This window comes from Leuresthes tenuis, unplaced genomic scaffold (assembly GCF_036924035.1).
Source record: "Leuresthes tenuis unplaced genomic scaffold, fLeuTen1.0.hap1 SCAF_21, whole genome shotgun sequence".
Lineage (NCBI taxonomy): Eukaryota > Metazoa > Chordata > Actinopteri > Atheriniformes > Atherinopsidae > Leuresthes > Leuresthes tenuis.
This window is the reverse complement of record NW_027325375.1, coordinates 20,148,367-20,172,615: the sequence shown is the minus strand read 5'-3', so window position 1 is coordinate 20,172,615 and position 24,249 is coordinate 20,148,367. Positions and strand designations below refer to the sequence as shown.

Below are 24,249 nucleotides of genomic sequence, written 5' to 3'. Positions count from 1 at the left end.
TGATTTACTGATGTACATTCTACACGGCTTTGATCTAATGATTAGACAAGAGATTTATTCCAGAGAATATTCAATCAACAGATACATTTAACTGTGATTTAGTCAAAAACTAAAGTGATTTCCACATCTCCATTACTGGAAAGCATCAGAGCTAAACGCACTTCCTGAGTTTATATTTAAATGTAGGATATCAAGTTTAAGAGCTTTGCTGTTCGTGGGCAACGTTTTTACTGAAAATAACAAGATTTGTCCCTTGTCATTGACATCCATCAGTGTTCTGTGCGCTTTACTATCTCTACCTTTGGACTTGCCGTTTTCATTTGAGCTGGAAAAATGGACTGCGGCAGGCAAAAATCACCTACAAATAATCTGCAATGAATTTACAAATGAAAGTGAAAAAAATACAGGGAATTTAGCAGTTTTTCCTCCACATTTCACCCCGTAAAAAAAAGCATCGCTGCCTCAATCTCAATCAAAGCTGCTGCAGACTGAAGACTAAATCAACTTATCTGAAACATATCAGTTTAAGCAATAGAACAAACAGATGATGACTCGACTTAATCCATGATCAAATCCCTGCATGATGTGATTATCAAATTAAAGTTAAGACTGTTCAACCTCTTGTGATTAAAGGAGACACATTATGCCCTTTTTTCCCCACAAGCTGACACTTTTCCTGAGGTCTTTATGAAAAGTCTGTGACATGCTTTGGTCAAAAATAACAAAGAGAAACAGAACAGCAAATACTTTTGCATCCATTAGTTTAAACTTGTATCCAAGTGAGTCATTTCCACTCGACCCCACTCTGCCTCCTACTTCCTCAGGGTCTGCCTTTGTCAGATCTGTAGCGCTTACTAACCCTTCGAGAGAGCCAACAGTAAAATATCCTGTGAGCTCAGCTCAGACCACGAAGCAACACATTTATTCTCAAATACCTACATTTCCCTCGTCTGCAGCTGGCAGACGACTGAAACCTCTTTTCGGCACAATCTCATCACAAGTCACGAGTCGAACCGGCCCAAGTTGTTTAAAACACAATGCAGAATCATAACACCTGCTGGTCGATTTATGACACCAGCGAGAAAAAAATGTGGTAATTCCTCCATCTCATATTGGCTCCAGTAACTCTGGACTTCCCTGTGGCTTCGTTCCTTTGCACTTTGTTTCAGATTTTAGGAGCTAATCCTGCTAATCCCGTTATCCTGCTGTGCAGAATTTCTTCTGACACCAATAAAAAGTCAGATTTAAATAAAAGAAAAAAAAGAAACATTGAATAAAGTACTTCAACTATTCACTCAGTTAGAGAAACTCTATAACTAGTGATTATATTTGCTGTTACTATCAAATCAAAGGAGTTTCAACTTCTGAGGTACAGTGAATGCAGCATCACCTGAAGCTGAGGTGAGGTGGAGATAAAGAGGTGGCTGGACAACCTTGTCGTGTTGCAAGTTTCTTCTACAAACCTGTACAACTGACTGACTGTCACATTTGAAAAAACTTGGGTCCCAAAACAAAACTCCAAGCGTGTGTTTTTTTTCGAGCAGACTTCAGACACCCAAATAGCATGCTGTCAAGCACAGAAAAAGCGGTTCTTCCATAATATGTACCCTTCAAAACAGTACAAAAACCGTCATGCACTTCCAGTTTAGAGAACCTTCTTTTGACAGACACTGGGAACCAAGAAACAAGCCAAATCCAACCACAACAGCATGCAGTGATGCAGGCAGGAGAGACAAGTTCAGACAAGGCAGGTGACACACTGGTTGTTGTGGGGTGGTCGTAGTAAACAGAGGTGAGGAATCATTCCTGGACCAACTTACTGAATGTCTTTGTCCCATACCCATCATCACCTATTCCCAGGATGTCCTAATGGCCGTCCAAAGAGAGCCGAGGCAGGAGAAAAAAAAAAAGAAGGGGGGGACAGTCGCGCCATAAGCAAAATGTTGGAGGCAGTGAGTCGAGGGAGGAGTTAGCCCTCATATCTGTCCCTGTACAGACAATGATCAGCCAGCAGAGGGAGCCAAATACAAAACGATAACAGCTGGGACTCTTGGGCCTGAACCTAAAAGATATCCAAGAAGAAACTGGGTCATACAATATCACCAGAAGGGGAAATATAACACCAAAAAAAAAAGGAGCTGCACTGATCTGGCTTCTCTCCTGCTGACTGATCAGCATCCGAGACGGTGATGCAACAGGAAAAACAAAGAAAAAGACAAAGTGACGGGAAAGGATCACAAGAGGAAGCGGGTAACGCGACCTCTGTGAAGCCGCTGCCCTTGAAATGCACCTGTGATTCCCCCCTGCTGGCTCTCCGGGCAGCGTACACTGACTCTGCGTGGAGGTGCATGTGTGTCTGTGAGCTTTACTTACGGTGTGAGTCACTGCCATCCTGCTCACCATCTTTGCTCTTGTAGAAGGGGAACTTTCGTGTAAAGATGAAATTCTTTTTATGCTTGTCAGTGAATGACTGTGAGGGGAGAGAAAGCATGGGGCAAACGGGCACATCTGTCAAAGTTCATGCAGACAAAGCAACCGCTTGCAAAAAAGTGGGATGTCAAGAAGCTTTTTCCAAGTTGCGTTTCAGATTTACAAGTGATGCCGACGTGAGTCGCTTTCGTTCTCCAGCAGTGTATAGAGAACCCGAAGCTGATGTCACACGTGTTGACTTGTGGGTAATTTTGCTTACACACCATGCGGTGAGGATCTTACTCGGTTAGAGGCTACTTCTATATGAAGTGCATTCACGTTCTCTATAGGCAGCGGAACATCTGATTTGGATGAAAACAGGCCACAGTTCTTAAAGATCCCTATTCAAAGATGTTTTGTTCGATAACTCACTTAACTAACTTACTGACATGTTAAATCCAACAACTAACTTTAAAAAAAAAAAGGTAAATAACTGATGTTTAACAGCTCTACATCTGAACAAAGTGATGTGAGCACACACCATGGCAATACTGCATGGTTTCCGGATACTTCCCATTTCTACGGACAGGGTTTTGATTTTCAGTGAACAGAAAAGCAGTTCTGATACTTATCAGGCTCTCTGGTTATAATCCAAACTGCTGCATGGCAACCGAAGACTATCTTTTCATCAATAAATTTGCTTTCAAGCGCACTCATTCAGCATACACGAAGATTTGATTGTAGGAGGTCAGATTTCATTTGAAAGGGAGTTCGCAAGGCTGAATTGAGTCCTAAGACGACAGTAGATCCGGCTGACTAAACACGGCACTTAGAACTTTTTAAAACAGAATTTTTCTTCATATCAGTTCACCTATTGGACCGTTTTATGAACAGTGACCCTAAAACTCATCCAACTAAATAAAACCAGACGAGGTTATGATTTTACAAGGCATGTGTCTTACGTGCAGCCCTTCAAATTTAGCCCTTTTAGCATGAGCCGATAGCATAAACGCTTGTAAAATCTCGAGTTTGACCACATGTGTTTGCTTCATCCCTTTGTGGGTGGACTACTTCTTGACATGCCACAGCTGCGTCATAAAGAATGAGAGGAGGGCAACGAAAAAAAAGTGTGAATCTCTTTTAGAGAACAAGGAAATGAACCGGGGAAAAAGTAAAGGTTGAAATATCGTCCCGTTTCTTGGACTTATTCGCTCACATTTCCACCTTTCGTTGTTCTTTTGGAATATTTCCTCATTCTTTAACAGAGTTACTTTTTTTCCGTTCAGCTCTCATCATTCCATAGTGTTCAGAGCCGTTTAAAAAGTAAAAGCAAGGCGGACGGACACGTTTAAAAAAACAGAAAAAACAAAAATCAAGCTATGAAAGAAGCCACATAAATTAGGAACAGACACAGAAAACACTGTCGCCACACGGAACAGACATGCAGCGATCGGAGGGAAAGATGGAACAAAAGAAGATGGAACGCATACGACGCCATTAACAGACCAGTTCTGAGATGACATTGTGTCCGTGAGTTCATGCCTGCTGCTTAAAACGTGCTTCATACAGCGGCCGTGTTTGCTGGAATATTCTTTTATTGTCGCATCGTTTGAATGAATTAAACATTTGAGCAAAAGCTGAGGGGACAACGAGTGGTGAACGCATCGAATTTAGCTGGTCCGCACGTTTAACCGTTTGACTGGTGGAGGGTAAATAATGACGAGAACAAGCGAGTAAGCACGACGCCTGTGTTTGTCTGTCACAGAGAGACAAACAGGTGGTTACGCAGATGGACAGAAAAAGTGAGTCAAGCCTTTGTCTGGCAGCCAGTCTACAACATCTCACATCATGGGAATGATGACAGATTTCATTCTGGTCACACATGAATTAATCTAGTCCTGTTCAGGATTTAAAAAGAAACTTTTAAGTCAACAGTTACAGCGCTGTGCAAAAGTCCGGATCCACCCCCCTCCCCCGTTTCTTTCTTTTTTTATTGTTCTGAGCCAGACTTTGCTGTGATCTTTTAAAGTGGTCTTGCACAATAGTTCTCCAGGCTTTCTCAAAGTTTTTCTTTGGACATTCACTCCTTTTTTTTTTCAGTCCAGTCCTTGTACTTGAACATTTTCAGATGAATGTGTTTTTTCTTTGTTAATCCACTTAACTCTGAACTACGAATCATTCAAGCATTAAAAGGCTCGTAACTCAAGGGATGAACCAGTGTTGTGTCTACATATAACAGACAACTTAGCAAAGAAAAGTTTAAATTGTACCTTTAGGCACTTTGTTACTAGCAGCCTGTCACAAAGACACATAATTTGTTCCCATTTCTTTCGTTGCATCAATGAAAAACACCAAAGATAACGCAGTCTGACAGACAGAAAATAGTATTTTTGCTCCAACAAGGTGATTCCCAAAGTGCTTTTAGCTGAAAACTTGACATATCTCAGCATGGTGTGCAGCGTGTCCTTAAAACAGTTGAGGAAACTGGACAAGTGGAGGACAAAAGAAGTGTCAGGCCTAAACAACTATCTACAGCAGATGAACAGTATCTGAAAGGAATGTCCTTAAGAAAGAGGAAAAACTCCAGCTAAGACCTGAGAGATGCATCTGGACCTTCAGTTGATCCATCTACTGTTGGCCCAAGCCTCATCAGAAATGGTCTCCATGGAAGGGTGGCTGTCAAGAAGCCATTCTTAAGGAAGGGAAACAGGGAGAAAAGGCTGAGCTATGCCAAATGACACAAGAAGTGGACTGAAAATCAGTGGCAACAGGTCTTATGGAGGGATGAATCCTCCCCAGAGCCCAGACCTCAACATTATTGAAGCAGTGTGGGATCATCTGACAGAGAACAGAACAAAAGGCAGCCAACATCCAAAGGAGAGCTTTGGGATGTCCTTCAAGAAGCCTGGAGAACTATTCCTGAAGACTACTTAAAGAAATGACAGAAAGCTGGTCTAAGAGGGTTCAGGCTATGTTGTGAAATAAAGATGCTCAGACCAAATACTGACTTTAAAGCTAAATAGAATTGTAAGTGTGTCTCCTGTATTTACATTGAGGTTGGCACAAATTTCAACAAACTGTTGAACCCGTTTCCTGTAAAATAAAACGTGGCTCAAGACTTTTGCACAGGATCGTATATCTGAGCTGGATTACAGCTCATAAAATGAACATGAAAAAAAACGCACCCTTTAGCTCTTATGAACTTACCCCTTTTGAATCAAATGACCCCAGTTTGGCGTTGAACTTCACAGTCTTTAGACGTGCCCGTTCTTTCCTTTCCACCCTGGAAAGAATCGTGTCAGTCACACTTTCATTGCTCAGGAGCGTCACTCAGGCCGACATCACGCATTTAGTTGATCATTTCCTGTATCTCTTGTGAAATGCAATGAAACAACACGACTGGAAACTAAGACTCAAACTCTGCTCACCTTCTCTTGCTGGGGATGACTCCCATTTCCTCACTGTCCCCATGCGGGGTGACCCGACGGGCCTGCCACCACTCATCATCCGAGGCATTGATCACGTGGAGGATGTCGCCGTATTTGAAGCTGAGCCCTTGGCTGGGGAGGCCACTGTCCTTTGATCTCTCGTAGTCAAACAGCGCCCTATATAGTGGAGGAGAACACGACGATCAGGTTTGGTATGAGAAACGCCATCATTCCCGTTTCTACGCCGTCCAACTCTGTGGAGAGAAACTGGAAGCTTTACCAGGTCAGAGAGATAATAGTGATGTGAGTCCGTGGGGGCTGCTACATTTAGACATGGTCTCCTGTTTCAGTCACATTCTCAGACCCGGTGTGAACGTGTGCACGCCTTCATCATTTCCTTAATTAGCTCCACAACCGTACGCATACAGTAAAGAAACGCGAGTTGCACCGCTCTTCACCGAAACAAGCATAAAATGCAAGCGCGACACTTTTCATCGCATCCTTTAAGAAAGAGACGTCTCGTGGAAGTGGAAAAGGCGTTTCAGTTTGTGCTTTCTCAGAATTTAGCCTAAATGTGAAAAAAAAAACAAGAAAAACAATGGAAAACAAAACAAAACTCTGCTTAAATCCAGGACAGACCTGACATAGAGTGACCTCTTCTGATTAGTTCGCAGAGATCCCGACCCGGAGCTCATGCTGTGGTTCATCATCTGCTCCCGGAGGTCATGGATTTTGGCCTCAAAGCGCCCGTATTCTGCAAGACAAGATTAGAGCGGCTGAAAAAAAAAAAAACGAGACCAGGGTCTTCTTCTTCTATTCAGGAAAATAAGAGAAAAACGAGGTCAACACAACAATGTCTCTCATATTTAGATCCAACAGTTAGAATTAAAGGGAAATTGTCTCTTAGAATAAGGTGCTCCAACTTTTATTATGAACTTAAAACTGAAGTGAATGCACATTTAATTAATTCTAGTGTGGAGATACTTTAAATGTACAGACATGTGAAAAAAAAAGAAAGTACACCCTCTTTCAATTCTAAGGTTTAACATATCATGATATAATAAGGACATCTTATGGATCTTATCAGGACATAAACATGAGGTAAATACCTCAGAAGGACAGCAGCACATGACATATTACACTGATATCATGAGCTACAAACTGACAGAATTGCTAAGATCTAACACTCATCGTCAGTCTTTAAACAGATGCTCTGAGAAGCACTTTTGTTTTCTAACTGTGTTTAACCAATGACATGATTTGAAAGAAAAAAGAGAAAAAAAATTGATATTTTTAGGCAGTTTTTTCCCCACATGGTGACAAACGTTGGTCACAAACTCTTCCTGATTGTAACTGGTGCCGACGAAACAGTTCATTACTTAAGATGCCAGCTTGTTCCCTCAAGAAAACACTCCATGTTCAGCTGTGACCAACCGTGACTGTAAGGGACAGCCACGTCATGGTCGTGCAGCATCGCATCTATGACAGCCCGGTGGAATGCAAAACGTAGTCTTGTCACAGTTCTGCAGCCCAGAGGGTGAAGAAACTGTGGACCAACGAAGCTGCAGCTCATTCTGGTTTGAGTCCTTTTGTGGTCAGGAGCCACTGAGAACTTCTCATTTCCAAATGAAACTCCTCCTGCAGATGTTTGCGTTCAGCAGCGTATTTGCTCCACAGGGTTTCTGTTTCCTTTTTTGCTGACTCACCTTCTGGTCTGTACTGAGCGATGATGGTGACCACCTGCCCCGCTCCTTTCAGTGCCGCCGCCGCTTGTTCATGCGTGGCCACCCGTAGGTCAATGCCGTTAACCTGTAGTAAAAGAAAGGCAAGTCACAGGATTATTCTAAATGATTTTACAATTTCTTCCCACCGTTGCCTCGTGCATGTTCAGTATCTCTTGGATCGAAGAGAAGCTTTGATGCAACATTTGATCTAATTGGCTCTGCATGAATTGGGCTCATTTGGAATTAAATTCACTTGATTGAATGGATTATGATTGTGCAACAATGAATTAGATTGAATTGAACTGGCTTGAATCGGACTCTTGAAGTGCCTTAAGATGATGATTTGTTGGGATTTGGTGTCTTATAAATAAAGTTGAATTGAACTGAACCAGAGCGACTTCGGATATATGAACCCTTTTTTTTGTCCAGGTCATCCTAAATCCTCCAACAGCAGGAGGGATTAAGAGCTGGTTCGTATGTTTGCGGGTAACAATGCTTTGTTCCGACAGTCCTCTCAGGTTGTTATCGTCCTACATCATGTCTGGTCCATGAGAAGCAGACTCTCACTCCCGCGGGACTCAGCAGGTGACCGTCTGACTCCTCTGCTCCTCCTGACAGGAAACACTCGTAAAGCTCGACAACAACGAGGGGACAGAAGCGCCGATGCGGCCCGTCGACCAGCAGAAATAAAACGAATCCACAAAATTCAGCCCATCCCACCACGTTGTGAGCCAGAAAGAAGAGCTGCGCTCACGACATTCTTGGTATGAAATCAAGCAAAACTGCTGAGTCGACAAATCAACCGACATTTACTCGTGACTGATAAAATGCTTTGGGGACGAAGTGTCAATTTAGTCTCCAGAAACACAAAGATGCTGATGTGTTTTGAAGAAGTGGACTGATATGAAGTGATTCTAAAATAAAAAGTTCAAAATTTTCTGTACATTTTCTCTTTGTTGCCAAATTGTTTATTCATCAGTAATGGAGGTAAGATAGAAAACATCCCGGTTTAAATGGTCATCCTAAGATTTTTTTGGACTGGAACACGGATGGTGATGCGTTAACATTTTATCTGTGAATTCAAATCTGATTCTTAAGAATTAAATGCAACACCAGAGAACACTTTGACATACTTTGACCTTTGTTACAAACATTCCTGGGTCTGTAAATTCCATCGAGCACCCAGGGGCTGAGAAAACTGGTTTCTGGCGCCGCACCACACTGTTTTGCTTTATAGTCACTTGGCTTTTGATGGTGTCTTTGTGGCCTCTTCAGCATGACAACAAGTTCTTGTGTATATCTGTACATGTGCAGGGCTAACACACTTTCCACAACTGTAGGGGGAGCCAAAGAGCAAGAAATTAGCCTAATTATCTGGTGTCATGTTGAAATAGACTAAAAGGCACTTGACTTTTTCCAAATAAACCAGATCGACTTACCCGTAATACAGAGAGGGGAAAAAAAACACGACATATACATGTTGGTTACTGACACAGCTTCAGTTTAACGCATGGTGTGCTTCATTCTGTCATCGAAGTCGAAGAAAAGCAGCGACGGACAGAAGAGTGGGACAGTAAGTGGGAGCAGACGGGGGAGTTATTGTTAGACTTTAAATCCAGGTCACTGTTGAATATTAACTGCCTGCTTTCATTTAGGTAGAACAAGAAACTGGTTGGACATTAAACAACAGTGCCCCACTGAGCTGTATTGTTTGCAAATGACAGTGTGTAAAAAAAACAACTAAATCCACTCCCACTGCTTCTGCAGGATTCAAAAGATTAAGTAGCAGCCAGATGATCAATGCACTGATTAATTGATCATCAGTCAGTGTAAGCACCTCTATTAAAGCAAAAGATTTGTCAGTTTGCTGCTCTGGAGCATTCCGGTGTGTGTTAACACAATTAACACAACGCCAAGGAGGAAATACATCAGCAATGATCTGAGAGAAGCAACTGTTGCTGCCCATCAATCTGGGAAGGGTTATAAAGGCCATTTCCAAACTATCTGGAGTCCATCATTCTACAGAGAGAAAGATTATTCACAAGTGGAAAATGTTCAAGGCAGCTGCCAATCTTCCCAGGAGTGGACGTCCCAGCAAGTTCAAAAACCCAAGAGCTACATCTCAGACTCTACGGGCCTCAGTTAGCATGTTAAATGTTAAAGTTCATGACAGCACAATTAGAAAAAGACTGAACAAGTATGGCTTGTTTGGAAGGGTTGCAGGAGAAAGCCTCTTCTCCCTAAAAAGAACATGGCAGCACAGCTTAGGTTTGTGAAGTTACCAAAATTCCTCCACAACCATGTGAGACTGACTGAGAACGTCAAACAGAAAACCATCACTTCAACTTATTGCTGCTAAAGGACATTCTACCAGCTGTCGTGGGGTTCACTTAGTTTTTCACGCACTGTTTTGGGGATTTAGCTTTGTTTTTGTTAGATAAATAATAATGTTGTTCACGATGCTTTGAATTTAGATCATTTAAGAACCTTTGATCAGATAATTTCTAATAATGTTCTGATATGTAAAACCTATGAAAAAGGGTGGACCTTCTTTTTCACATTACTTTGGTCAGCATTGGCTTATTTGTTCCAACAAACAGCTTTAAAGATATGATTGATCATCGTTTAAGCTACAGCAGCTTATAACAGTAAAATATGACCAAACCGTGACAAAAACTCGCTTAAATCTGTAATCTATCGGGTTGTTCGTGTTGTGATACAGAAGATACAGTTAAAAGTTCAGCTATGGCACTCTGTAATTTGCTTGGAATGCACAGATGTGACAAAACCTAAAAGTAGGACCGCACAGTATCGCTTTCATATCTTCTAGCATGGCTCTGTGTTAATCAGGGCGCGGTTTCTCTCTTGTACTCACCGATAAGATCTGGTCGCCTCGCTTCAGCTCACCGCTCAGGTCAGCTGGCCCTCCTGCAAGGATGAAGGAAACAAAGATGCCCTCGCCATCTTCACCACCCACAATGTTGAAGCCCAGGCCCGTGGAGCCTTTGTGGAGCACCACTTTCCTGGGTTCTCTGTAAAGACAATTAAGGTAATACATCAGCTCTGGGGTGTCGGTGGGTCTCAGCATCTTCAGCTCTGGTCGAGGAGGAAAGAAAGGTGGACAAAAGTCACGAGACGTTGAATGCCTCTGAAGCTTTTCTCGGGCAGAGGAAGCGATAGACTGCCACAGCTCCACAGGGGGATGGTGCTCTACTTAGGATCATCTGTCCCAAATTCAGGTCTGACGCGAGAGGAACCTTTTCAAAGAGACGCTTCCTCTCTTTATCCGTCCGCCTCTCTCACAGCTACAAATACCAGGATGTGCACCAGTATACACATAGAAAGCCGTCTTCCTTACAGACGCGTACGTCACACATTTCCCATTAAGGAAGATTTGATTTAGTTTTTACTTTCTCATTTCAAATCCAAATTTAAAAAAACAACAACAACACTGAAACCAAACCATTTATCTTTTGTCCATCTCACCCATGCTTCTATAATAAAGTGATAGTTGACATACTAAAAGCATCAACACACAATGTTTCCAGAGGATGAGGATGTCATCTCCAACATGAGCGGCATCTGCTGCCATCTGGTGGTCAATGCGTGAACTACACCACCAATCACCGAGTGTATCTCTGCAACACGACGACTGTTCTTAAATCCCCCAAAAGAGTTTAACTGCCAACAAAGCTATTCAAAACATCCAAAGAAGTCATTTTCAGTGTCGTTGCTGACCAACTTCATGGTATTTGGAAAAATAAACTAATTTAAAGTTGGTTTATGGGTATATTTAGTGTTCTTTTCTGAGGCCACGCTGCATTAAGTCAGAAGGAGGAACAAATATACTTCCTGACGTGTAAAACATGTAGAATTGAACTGAGTGTAACATTCCTCTCAAATGGCTGTATGTGTAGGATGTAACAATGCAATTTCCTGCAACTGTTTTGCTTTTCTAAAAGTTCCTTTTATGGATTCACCTATTTGTCAGACAAAGATGATCCTGACAGAACATAAAGTTCCAGCACAGAGGTTGTATCCACTCACTGATCACACTTCCTGACACCACTACCTTCCTTTCTCGGAGGTTTTGTCATCATTTAGTGTAAATAAATGTCCCTCCAACAACACATCTTAATGTTTTTCACTGGCAAATGTGTCGCTCGGTCTTGCAGGATGACGTTCTTTGGGACAGTGAATGCAGCTCCGTGAGTTGAGGCTTTTAAACAGCTCTTCTAGTTTATGCAGTTCACCTGCACGCCTCAACAGAACCACAAAGTGGAGGCCTCCTTATTTGTTTTTAACAGCCCCTCCGTCTCCAGTGGTAACTCTCCATCGATGGCGACGACGCGCCACAGTCTGCACACTCAGCAGAAGATTTCATTCCTCACTTTAAAGGTTTTAAACGGACCGGCACCCTTTTATTTATGTGAGCTGCTTCTCGTCCGCGGCCATGTAAAAGCTCTAAGGTCAGCAAACCTTTGCAGTAGCCGCTCCTCGTCTATGGAACCAATTACCTGTTCACATCCCGTCAGCTCACCCTTTAAACACCTTCCATTCCCTGCTGAAAACACTCTGTTCTCTGTTTTTATTCTGTCGTTGAGCATTGTGTAATAATATCGTCGTTCTTAGCTTTTACCCAGTTTCAGAACTGCTTTTAATTTCTACTATTTCACTGGATTCAATTGGCCGTTTTTTAGTCATTTGCTTTCCAGCTCCACCCACGCTGCTGTTTTTAAATGTGCTCTACGAATAAACTTGACCCTGATTTTAGCCCAGCAGTCTGTGACCCTGCAGAGGCCCTTCAGTGTTTTCTTGAACGCATGAAATGCAGGATTTCTCTGACGAGAATGGTTTCATGAATCTGACTTCTGAGTGCAGAGCTGAAAAATGACTCGAATCTCAAACGAGAGGCTTGCGCGGCAGTTAGCGGACGTTCTCTCCATGCATGCGGGGGTTCTCGTGAGTGTGAGGGTGCATGATTGTTTGTCTCGATTGTGTGAGCGTTGGCCCTGTGATGGACAGGCGACAGCACCTCGCCTCTCGCCCAATATGAGCTAGAATTGCCTCCAGCCACCCCATGACCCTGAATTGGATTATGTAGGTATAGAAAATGTATGTATGGATGGAAATTATGTAGGCTATGTTGTTTTTTTCCACACATATGAGGAGGCCAACACCGAGTAGCTCCTTAAAACAAGCGATCGGGGAACATGAACTACTTCATACTGAACTGAACTTGGAGCTCGTGACCCTGCTCAACACTGCCTGTGGCTCCTTTCTCCTCATCTCCTTTAAGACACATTTAAGGAAGCGGAACATAAGTCCAACGTTATCAAATGCATTTGGTTCATGGACGACGGGAAGGAAGAGCAAGGAGGGGAGGAAGCAGAATGAGCTAAATGGAAAGAAACGAAAGGCTGTAACTGACAATACATGCAAAGAGGCGCCTTCCCCATCGATCATTGTTTCATTCAAGTATGTTATATATCAAAGCTTATGTATTCCTGGAGATGTGATCAAGCATAACAACCTTATTCAGATCTACAGCCAGAGGGACCTTATTTTAACATGTTCTTTATCAGAAGAAAGACAGCATGCAGAAAACAGGTGGGTAGACTAACTAGGCATGCTTTTCATGCACTGGGATAATTGGTGGAGCACAGAGAGGAGGTGGTGGTGACGATGGTGGCGGTGTCAGAAATGTACCTGGTGATGTCCAACTCAGGGAACGGGCTTAAGTGATAGTTAGGGAGGGGAGCGGAGTGGAGGAGGCTTTTGTTGCACTCCACTGGGGAATAGAGTCGGGAAAAGGGCGCTTTGTCACATAGTTTGTTCACAGTGCTGTAAACTGGCTCTGGAGGCCTACAGTGGAGCAGGAGACAAAAGCAGAGAGGTTAGTGTCCAGAAACCGAGGCAGGGATGAAGGGACAGGGGATAAAAGATGAAAAGGAGATGCTACAAGGCATGCAGGCAAAAAACTGGAATAAAAATAGAAATAAAGCAGCTTGGGAAGCAAAGGAGAAAAGAGAGAGCGCTGGTGTACTGTGTAGATGTGTAAATAAAAGGTCTCTCTGGTCATTTTTCATGGTGAAATGATTTTAATCAAAACATCATCGCCTGAAGAATGATATTTTAACTCATATTCTTTCAATTAAAAAAAAAAAAACCCTCTTATTTCCCCTAAAATAGCTTTAAGTTTGTTAAAACCTAACTTCTCTCTGTCAGCGACTTTCTGAAATCTGCTCACTCTGACAGAAAAACTGAAAAACGTTGCTTTTCAGGAAGCGCCACCGTTTAAACTCCTGATATAGCTGATAGAAACGATCCGCCACAGCATTAAAACCCCTGATTGGGTAAAGTGAGTAGCACAGCTCATTTTGTTTGAAATGAAAGTGCTCTGCTGGGATAGCCCACATCCTGGCATTCGCATGGATCTTATTTGGACTGAGCTGAAACAGTTTGAGGTGTTCATATGGGCTCAAAACGCCACAGATACCAATCTGATGGAATCCGATGGCGCCTGTGGGAACCAAGCGTCATCCCCAGAGCCCAACTCACAACTGGCAAGGGCCCCATAGTTTCTATTGCTAACAAACCAGCTCTTTCTAAATATTAGGTGGTTTTAATGTTATGGCTGATGCCCTAACGAGGGGAAAACACAAAAGACCCCTCAAAGTCGCCACAGTGGGTTTTATCGCTTATCAGACGTGATAATATGCACTCAAGACTATTCTGTAGCCTAAAACAATTACCTCCTTTTCAGAATTAGGAGCCTTCGACCATATTTTGGACAAAAGCCCGAAGGATCGACTTCAATGAGGTCGAAGCAGAGAAACTGAACAGTTCTTCGTCGTTTCTTCACCATGATGAAAGGACACTCCTGCTTTCTAAGGTGCCGTAATGTCAAAACCGTTTCCAGTTCTCCTTTACAACAAAAGAGGAGCGAAATAAAAGGAAAGACGCATGCAAACACATGCAGGGGGTGATAAACTGCATTAAACCTCTCACCTCATTTCAAAGTGGTTGTAATCAAACTTGTTCCCTTCTCTGTCATCGAGCGAGGAATTTCTACCAGAATGGAAAAAAGTACATTTTGATAACGGCTCACCAATAGCAGTCTGATGTATCACCATTCAAACACTCTGCACGATCACAGGCACAGTTGAGTTGAGCTATGGCTACTCTCTTCGTCCCAGTATTCATGAACCAACAAGCTCAATAAAACGGTCTTACGAGTAATTAGTTCATACCCCTCAACACGTCCTGTGAAGAACCGCTCTTACAAGAGGCACAATGGAAATACAACGGAGCAGACGTCCCTCTAAAGACTTTTGAACAAGAAGCCACAAAGTCCTTTTAAGGAGTTGATGGAGAGGGACGGACAGAGCAGCAAAGCGCTAAACTTTAAACAAAGAGCCTTTGTGTGACGTGAGATCAAGACACATCAGTCAGTAACCGGTCAACGCGGCACTAAAACATGAAGGTCTCTTTACAGTTGGATGTGGACAACATCAGTCGGTCATGGTGGGGTTTAAAATACACTCATTTTACAATGGGACCGTCATCAGGGGCGCCATTTTGGTGACGGTCACGTAAATACACGCCGAAATGTCACGTTCTGGTTGGCTTTGGAAGTCTAGAAGGCTTTATCTATCACAAACTGTATGATCTCCACTTCTGAGTGAAGAACCTTTGACCAGGATCTGTCCTTTGACTGACATACAAAAGGACCGCTTTCTTTCACCTTCGTAATATCGCCAAAATAAGGAACATCCTGTCTCAGAGTGATGCAGAAAGACTGGTCTTTCCATTTGTTACTTCCAGATTGGAACACTGAGCCCTTTGCTCACAGACTGCAGGTTTACTTGTGGTTCCCAGAGTTCCTAAAAGTAGAACGGGAGGCAGAGCCTTCAGTTATCAGGCGTTCATCGTTACAGGGAGAGTCTCTGCGAAGCACAGCAGTGATCAGATCAGAAGTTCACGGATGAATTTGTGGAAGTTGAAGAATCTGTGTGCAAATCTAACATCAGCCAGGACGAGATTAATGACGACGTAACAATGAATCTCTCTGAATGAATAAAACACCTAAAGGCAGACCAGTGTTTATGGTGTTTGCATTATAAGCAAACCTAATTAAACCACAGCTTGTTATATTTCACACTTGTGTTCCAGAGGAGCATTTACTAGTATCTATTTGTCACTTTTCTGCACACGGCAAACAAGACATAGAATTAAAAATGATGGATGGCATGAGAATGAGTCTCCCAACACATTTGGGTTTTTTTTCCCATTATTCTTTGGACAACATCCCCCAATGGCCAGAAGACTCTCCATTTAGTCCGCTGACAGGTTCATTTTCTTGTAATTAAAACATATCTGGCTCCAATGACTGACCAATCGCCTCACTTTTGCTCTATTCCATGTTCCTAAACCATATAAAACAATTACTAATGTCAGTGTTTTAGGCTGGAGATTCATAAAACATCATAAATCCACTCGACAAGCATCATAAGTCAGTTACTCAGAACTGATCATCAGCAGATATACTTATGGGTGGAAGCCAATGAATGTCCCATCCGAAAGATCGAAATTAGTTGAATTGACACAGGTGGCATCAACTATTGCCAGAGTGCCACGACTTATATCAGCACAGCAATCCCAAAAGACCACATGGGATGCAGCTTGAGCGTGAGCAAACAGCTCATTGGTTCCTTCCCGAAACAGTCAGCCTGTGATATTAGCTTCCATTGTCTCTCTTCTGGTTTTTAATTTGCAAAATGGAAACCACGCAATCTTTGCCCCAAAGACAAAATCATATAAGCGAGCAGCACTATGTGTACACGTTCATTATTACTGTGTGCTTTTCATTATTCTTTTGTGACACAATGACACATATTCATTTAAAATTCAAAACAAACACGTGAAATTGGGAGTTCTGAGCATAAAGGCATCAGGCTCGGGGAAGTGTTGAGGTGGGGAGCCCCTACTGTGTGGCTGTAAATCCCTCCAACAACACATCTTAAGCTCTCTGCTGTTTAGACTGACAGCAGATGGTAGAGGAAAGGGACTCAGAACTTCCAACAGGAAGGCTTTTTGATGGCTTTTTGGAATTATCACACACACAGATAAGTTAGAACAAGAGGGAAACAGGAGGGGTAAAAAGCTTCTACCTGCACATCTGGTACGAAGGAGGTAATTACCGTAAGAGTGAAAAACCATCCAACCTGTTTATATCCTCTTCACCCAGTAAGTGCTTAGAAAGAGGGGAATAGCTCCCGGGGGAGATGGAGGGCAGAACAGACTTGTACTCCAGAGTGCCGCTGTTGATCGGCGAAGAGATATGATTTTCCATGGCAGGCAAAAAAGCTGCAGAGAAAGAGTGAGAGAAACAAGCGGAAATATAAACCAGCTGACCTTTTTCCAAGATACCAAGAAGCTAGCTCTGCGTACGCCTTTGTGCGCCTAATTTTCAAGCTTTCGACACTTTGTGTTGGCGTCCGGAAAAAGAGGTCGCGAAAGGGTCGTGTATCCGACAAATCAGTTAAGAAGCTTTAAAGGACTTTAGTTAGTTAAGGAATTAGTTGTCAGTACAAGAGCTATGGTGTGGGTGCCCACTAATCTAATGTGTAATAAATGTGCGATAAGCCCACCCAACGCAGGTATTCTAACTTCACTGAGCAACACTCTCTGATGCCGAGTTGAATTTTCAGTTTGACTGATAAGTTACACTTACAGTGTGTGATATCAGGGGGCCCATACGAATCCGATAGGTACACATTGGTGGGCTTTCCCACTTTTACGTAGACCACGTCTGACGTATTCTTCAAAATGACCACAGCCTCTTCGTGAGAAACCTCCTCCAGACTGCAGTTGTTCACCTGTGCAGACACAGACCATTCATCCTTTTGTGCATTCAAAAGTGTTCTTTTTCTGTCTCATTCACGTGAAAAGTGTGTGTCGTGCCTGTCGGGAGACTGAAATCTGGCAGACAACAGCAGGAAATGAATTAAATTAAGCGCCGGTTCCGCATGAGGGATGCCCTCCTCAAAAGAGGACTTTGGAGTACATTTCTGAGCCTGTAGGCAGCTGCTTTGTTGCTTTCCCAGCAGGTGCGGGACACACACTTCATCACTTCCTTAAGCTTTGCTTAAAATGTTAATGTTTCATCAAACTTTCCCAACACATATGACATTGTTTCCAGCATGCCTGACGCTTACCATCAATAACCTGTCTCCGACTTGTAGTCGGCCATCTTTTTGTGCTGCCCCACCGTCAATGATTTTGGTGACATATATGCTGTTGTCACCGGGGATGTGCTGGTTTCCAACTCCACCTGCGATACTGAATCCAAGTCCTGCGCGTTTACATGAAAGTAGCTGGTTAGTTTCGGACAATATGTGCACTGACGTACAGAAACGCAAAAAGACAACAGCCTCTCGGTTAATTCTTTGTGTGTTCTTACAGGCCAGCAATCAAAGATGTAAATAATTAATGCTTTTCAGCAAAGATATCAACTGTGCATTAGGTTTTTACAATAAACTGAAGGGCTGCGTGCGCAATTCTGATAAATTTCATTGAAATGATCTCGCCACAGACAAAAAACTGCAGTATAGATAACAAGAAAATAATTTGAACATATTTAACAACTCTAAAGTCACGATTATCCTCTAGTCACCTCTCGTTTCTTTAAATATAACAGTAGATGGATCAACCGAGCTAAAATGACGTTAAAAAGCAGCCACTGCCCAAAGAAAGACTTTCACAAAGTCGCTAAGAACCTTTGGTTTGATTTTTAAAAAAAGGATTTTAAGAAAGTCTGGCTAATTGGAAGCAGAATATAAAGAAATGAGGGGTGGATAAAGACTTTTATGTATAGATCGTACATATCTATGTATATGGACAGCACCTGAACCCACCTTTTGGTCCTTTGATAAGTTTAATCTCAATGATGGTCTCAAGCATTGGCCTGCGGCGCCGCACGTACAGACGTACGATGGAACCCGCAACCTTCAGGGCCTCTACAGCCTTACTGTGAGAAACCTCAGACACATCTGCATCATTCACCCGCAGGATGCAGTCATTCACCCTGGAAGAGAAGCAGAGATAAAAAAAAAAAAGTGATTAAATCATCCGACGCCATGTTTCGGGGCGAGAGTTTTTTCTCATTAGTCTACTCTCAGTACCTCGTGATGACAAAGTGAAAAAAGAGTGTTAGAAATGATTGTAAATCTGCTATAACAAAAAAAAAAAAGGGAAATATAACATTTACATTGAATTCAGGCCCTCTGCAACAACACTTTAAATCTATCTGAGGAGGCTCTCATGAGATGTTTCCGCACCTTAACTGGAGTCCAGTTGGGTAAAATCAAATTGATTTGGAAAGTCACACATCTAAGCACACATCAGAGCAAAAGCCAAACCATGAGGTCAAAGGAACTGCCTGCAGAGCTCAGAGACGGGCTTATTGCACAGCACAGATCTGGGGAAGGCTACATAAAACATTTCTGCTGCACTGAAGCTTCCCAAGAACTCCTCCGTGATTCTTAAATGAAAGAAGTGTGCCAAAACTGGGACTGTTTGCCCTGCCAATCTCAGCAATCGAGGGAGAGCCTGAGCTACAGCCGCCATATATCAGAGTAGCCTCAGAGTTGGACCATCCAGCTCCACCAACATCTAATAACTTATAATAATACCTTAGAAGCCACGCTCACTGATCCTAACCAGTCGAACTGGATGTGGGATGTTCCAATCAACCAGACAAATCCTGAGGATTTTTTCCATTTTGAGGAGTCATGCACTGAAATATGCAACCTCTGTCTGGGCCAAACTGCTGCTGTGAGCAGGGCTCTTTTAAAAAGGGCCTCGAGCAAAGACTCGGTTCAACTAAATACTGACTGACCTAATTCTGGAAAACAGCTGCCAGCAGCAGCATCATCAGCATTACCCACTGACATGTGCAGCAGTTCTAGCCTTCGCAGCAGAAATTTTACTGTCATATATGCATGCAGTAATTTAGCCCCGGCACACATAGCACAGAAACTGACAGACTTTGACAGTAAAAGGGTTCTCCACTCATTTCTGACAGCCGGTTTTGGGTGTAGTCTCAGTAAATGCTGCTGCTGTCAACTTCTGAAGGTTGTGTATCTTATTAGTAGGAATAATCTCAAGTCCACCAACTGAAATAAGTGTGGAAAGCTACCAGGCAAAAGGAGAAATAGCATAAGTTTGATGCCTGACAGGAATGGTCAGTCATATTTAAGGACACTCGAGATTCAAAGTGATACAAAAGATCACATATACAGTAATATACAAAGTCTTGAAAGACCCCTCAGTTTTTCATATTTTGCTTCCAAGCAGTCGGTCTTTCTTGTAATCTTTTAAAGTGGTCTTTAGCAATAGCTCTCCAGGCTTTCTAAATGCTTTTCTTTGGATATTGGCTGTTTTTTTTTCCCCCCACCCATTTTCAATTTTCAGTACAGACACTTTGACAGTCAGAAAATAGTGTTTTTGCAGCAACAAGGTGATTCTCAAAGAGCTGTTAGCTGAAAACTTGGCACATCTCAGCATGGTGTGCAGTGTGCCCTGAAAACATTTGGACAAGTGGCTCAAGACTTTTGAACTTAAGGAAACCCAAGAAATCAACAGAAAAATGACGCAGATCGTAGATTTTCCTCTAAAAAGAGTAACTGACTGACCTCAGGCGACCATCTTCTGCAGCAGCTCCTCCAGGAATGATCTTTGTGATGAAGATGCCGGGATCGTCACCAATGTGTGGGTTATCAGTCCCTCCAGCTATACTAAAGCCCAACCCTGAGTTTCCCTGTGGGCAAAAACAGTCGGTGACACCAGGAACTATACCGACAGAACCTGTGAAAAGTGCCAAAATGTCCTCCCTGTTCATAAGGATATAACAACATAATTACGCTCAAATAATATGGGACTGTAGGAGTTGTGAGAGCAAAGGCGTCTGAACCCCCCCTGGCAAAAATGAAAGGGTTAGCAGGACCCCCCATGAGTTGTTTTAAAGGGTCTTTATTGGAGGAGTTGTTGAATCCTCAGTAAACCTGGTGCAAATCATATTTCGATGTACCGGTACTTCTCGTCTCGGTTTTTATGCTCTTTCACCACCAGGGGGCAGTACGCTGAAATTATGAAAAGAGATCTTTGAAATTCACTCCTTCTCCCATTGTGTGAGAGATACAAGCATGTTCTTGTCTTTTAAATTCTGCACCAATTACAGCCAGTTCAGCTTGAAGCAAATGCAACGATTGGGTGACTCAACAAGAAACAATTCTTCAGGAATCCCACATTCTAGCGCCCGTCTTTTCTTCTCTGCACATGCGGAACGAAAAAGATAAACTACTAAAAACCAGTCTGAGCAGATAAAGGTCATCTCTGGCCACAAGAGACCCCCAAAAAAAGGTTAAATCATCCATTAAATGATGAGATAGTCAGGGATTACTGAGGCAAACTGAGCATCTGCAATGTCTTAATTTTCCGAACTTCTGGGGTTAAACGCAACTTTGGGATCCGAGATACTCACCCGTTCTAATGTGATTTCTTCAAACTCATATTCAATTTCTGTGCCATTGATCTTAGGAAACGAGAGCAGAAAAAAAACAAATTACATTTAGTTCAATTTTACCTCCTTAATGCAATCCAAACCTGCATTCCTGTCTTACAAATGGCTTATTTTGTATAATGCGCTACACCTCAGATTACTACTTAGTAATACAGCTTCTCCTGAAGTGTTACTTTACTACCCAGAGGATAGACGGATCCTGCACTGAAGAAGTCTTAACGGATGCAATCAAAACATACTCACAAAAGGAACCGACTCCAAAGTTTCTGTGTTGACGATTATTGGAGCAGGGCTCGCCTGTAGGAGACAGAAGGAGATAGGAGAGGAGAGATGAGACCGTAAACATGCTTCAGTATCAGAGAGCAGCCTGGGCCCACCACTGTCCTGCCTTCTACGGGACAAGTTTGTGTTTCCACAAAAACTTTTCAACTTTTATACGAAGGACGACACCGTAGACACTCCCCCCCTCATACAACAACACTGACAAATGTTACAACTGAAGTTTAAAAAGCCAGAGGAATGACAACATGGGGAACAATCAAATGAATTTGGTAAGTCTGTGTCATTGATTACTGAAAGCAAGTCAAACCAAGCAAAGTTATTGTAGAATTAATAATTAACATGTGAAGGCAGCTTGCTTAAAAGCCCCGCTCTGTTACAAAACAAGTTTTTAAGCGTAAAATGTCAAAAAGATACGTTTTTTTTTTTATGTTACAAGGTATATACTGAAGGAAATCATCCAGCAATGCGGCAGCTGAGGAATTCTGCTTCAGATAGGCGTCAGATAGGCGAGATCGGACAGTCGGTAAGTTCTGCGAAGAAGACCGCAGGGAACCGACGCTGGATACTTGCTGGGAGGGGTTGAACAGTTAGTTTGGATGCGCTCAGTAGAAACAAAGAGGTAGATGACAGACGGGACCTGCTCTGTTTGTGATCGCGACAGAACAAAATCAGACTCAGACAAAATATGTTCAACTAAAGCAGAAGAGGCCTTGGTAGTACTTCTGTGTCTGATTTTCAGCCACGATCTTTCAAACTGTGTGTAAAATAAAAGCTCCTGGAGTTTCTGCTCTTTTGCCTCCTCCCTGCCAGTTGCGTAACAAGTTTCAGGCGACATTTCAGGATGCGGCCGTGGACTGTGTTGAGTGAAAGTATTTTTTCATGGTCCTCCGGGGCCCATGTGGCTGCATTGATCATGTCGGCATTACGGTTTCTCATGCGGCGCTGCCTCGGGGCTTTAAGGTCATCCAACAGTGGTTTCTGTCCTTGGCCTTTGCACACTGAGATTTCCCCAGACTCCCTGAATCTTTTCACAATATTTTGCTCTGCAGATGCTGAAAGACCAAAGTTCTTCTCAGTCTTGTATCGACAAATGTTTTATCAGATTTTATTGAGGAATCTCTGACTATCTGGCACTAAGTGGTGGGCCACCAACCATCCTTTCATGGAAAGACTAAGGCCAAGCACACGTGAACACGGGTATTTTTAGAGAAGTCTCCTCTGTTTTGTTTGATTCCGGTTTCTTGTTGAGTTATTGGTTTGACTTAGGTTTGCTTCTATTTGCATTACTCATTGGTCATCCAGCCTGGCTGCACTTTCAGTTTCACTTTTAATAAAATCTTCAGTTAAGTTTCCATCTGCCTATGGTTTGCTGTTCTGTTCTTGGGTCCCCCCACAAACTCCAAAACTTTAAGACACTCATCCCTCAATGTCCAGGCAAAACAGCTCACGACGACCGCTTTGTTCACGAAACAGTTCCCACAACTAGAGGTCCGACAGAGCCTCGTGAAAAACTAGGGGCAGTGGCAGCTGGTTGTGTGTTGGATGATGTAGCGGTGAACTCTAAAGTTCATTCTGATGCTTCCGTTCTTTGATAAAGTCAAAGAGAATGCAGTGCAAACGTGTAAGAAGTGCTGCCAACAAGGTTGGTGCCAGCATTATCTGCCTGGGGTGTTCTGTTGCACCGTCACCGAGGCACAACTCGGCTCATATTCTGACATCAGACCAAGGAGTAAAGGCCCAAAGCTGCATTTGGACATGGACGACAGGCACAAACACATCTGTGGTATGGTGTGGTGTGTTCAGGGTCTGGGCATTGGGTGAATGCTCCTTTAAGACCTAACCCTGACACTCACCTATCACCGTTAAACAGTGCAACTTAATTGTAAATTCTTCAAATATCATGGTCTTTCTTTGCCTCTATTCAGGCTATTTTTCCTCAGCGTTTTCCTTGCACTAAATCGCATTTTTAAAATAGAATTTAATTGGCCAATGAAGACACTGAAAACTTGTGCATGATAAAAAAAAAAAAAAAGGTTTGAATGAATGAAAAAGTTACATCTTTAAGTTTGTATTGCATTTAGAAGACATCTAAACTTTTCCGTGCATCAAAATTGCGCATGCAATGAGCCTAAAAAGCTGCTCGACACAGTTCATACATAAACACCTCCCATCTGGCTATGTCTTAAAAGCACGTCTTTGACACCGAGAGGCGGTGCGGCCTCCCTACACCCGACATTGTTCATTCAGTCTTTTAACTCTCTGGAAAAACTATCGACTCCGGGGACCATCCTCACAGAACCAAGCACTTTCATTGGCTTAAACGTCTGAATGTAAAAATGAAATCGACCGCAACGGGGTAAATAATATTCATGAACCTACGCTACTCTATGCAACGAGGTAAATGCTCTGATCCGAGTCATTTTTATATACTTTTTACAATATAGTACAGAAAAGTGAGGAAAAAACTGGAAGGGGAGGATATTAAAAAAAAAAAACACTCACTTAAGAAGGCAAGTCCAATGAGAAGTAATCAAATTCGCAGACTTGTAGTCTATGGTTTCATTATTTTTGCACGTGCAGATGGTCTCACCGGTTCGAAATGAAAACGAAGGATCTTGTAATTTACGAGTTGTCCTCGATGTCGAAATAGCTTTTCCCTTCGATTCTGCTGGTTTGACCCCGCATTGTTGGCTTTTACTCCCATGTGACAACACACCTTTGGAGTAACTGTAGTCTTAATCCCAGAACTGTGCGAGTTAAGCTGCATCGGAGTTCAAGACGCATCTCGCATCGTTACACAGACCAACCTGTTTTCTATGTG

At 42.7% G+C, this 24,249-nt stretch overlaps 1 protein-coding gene across 12 annotated transcripts in view; it reads right to left on the bottom strand.

Annotated features, from left to right (window-relative positions):
- The window catches only part of dlg2 (discs, large homolog 2 (Drosophila)), a 97,846-nt gene that overhangs the window by 12,940 nt on the left and 60,657 nt on the right, over window positions 1-24,249 (bottom strand). For 6 of the 12 annotated variants that reach the window (XM_072375697.1, XM_072375701.1, XM_072375698.1 and 3 more), the window contains 15 exons: window positions 21,390-21,443; window positions 21,108-21,158; window positions 20,260-20,384; window positions 18,481-18,650; window positions 17,782-17,918; window positions 17,298-17,442; window positions 16,765-16,930; window positions 14,573-14,632; window positions 13,271-13,426; window positions 10,437-10,593; window positions 7,544-7,646; window positions 6,477-6,591; window positions 5,838-6,014; window positions 5,617-5,692; window positions 2,374-2,470 (listed from right to left, as the gene is read on the bottom strand). In XM_072375697.1, the coding sequence (XP_072231798.1) occupies window positions 2,374-2,470; window positions 5,617-5,692; window positions 5,838-6,014; window positions 6,477-6,591; window positions 7,544-7,646; window positions 10,437-10,593; window positions 13,271-13,426; window positions 14,573-14,632; window positions 16,765-16,930; window positions 17,298-17,442; window positions 17,782-17,918; window positions 18,481-18,650; window positions 20,260-20,384; window positions 21,108-21,158; window positions 21,390-21,443 (1,789 nt within the window). Of the gene's footprint in view, window positions 1-1,820; window positions 1,867-2,373; window positions 2,471-5,616; window positions 5,693-5,837; window positions 6,015-6,476; window positions 6,592-7,543; window positions 7,647-10,436; window positions 10,594-13,270; window positions 13,427-14,572; window positions 14,633-16,764; window positions 16,931-17,297; window positions 17,443-17,781; window positions 17,919-18,480; window positions 18,651-20,259; window positions 20,385-21,107; window positions 21,159-21,389; window positions 21,444-24,249 lie in introns of all 12 variants that reach the window. The other 6 variants (XM_072375700.1, XM_072375708.1, XM_072375699.1 and 3 more) reach the window with 5 other exon arrangements.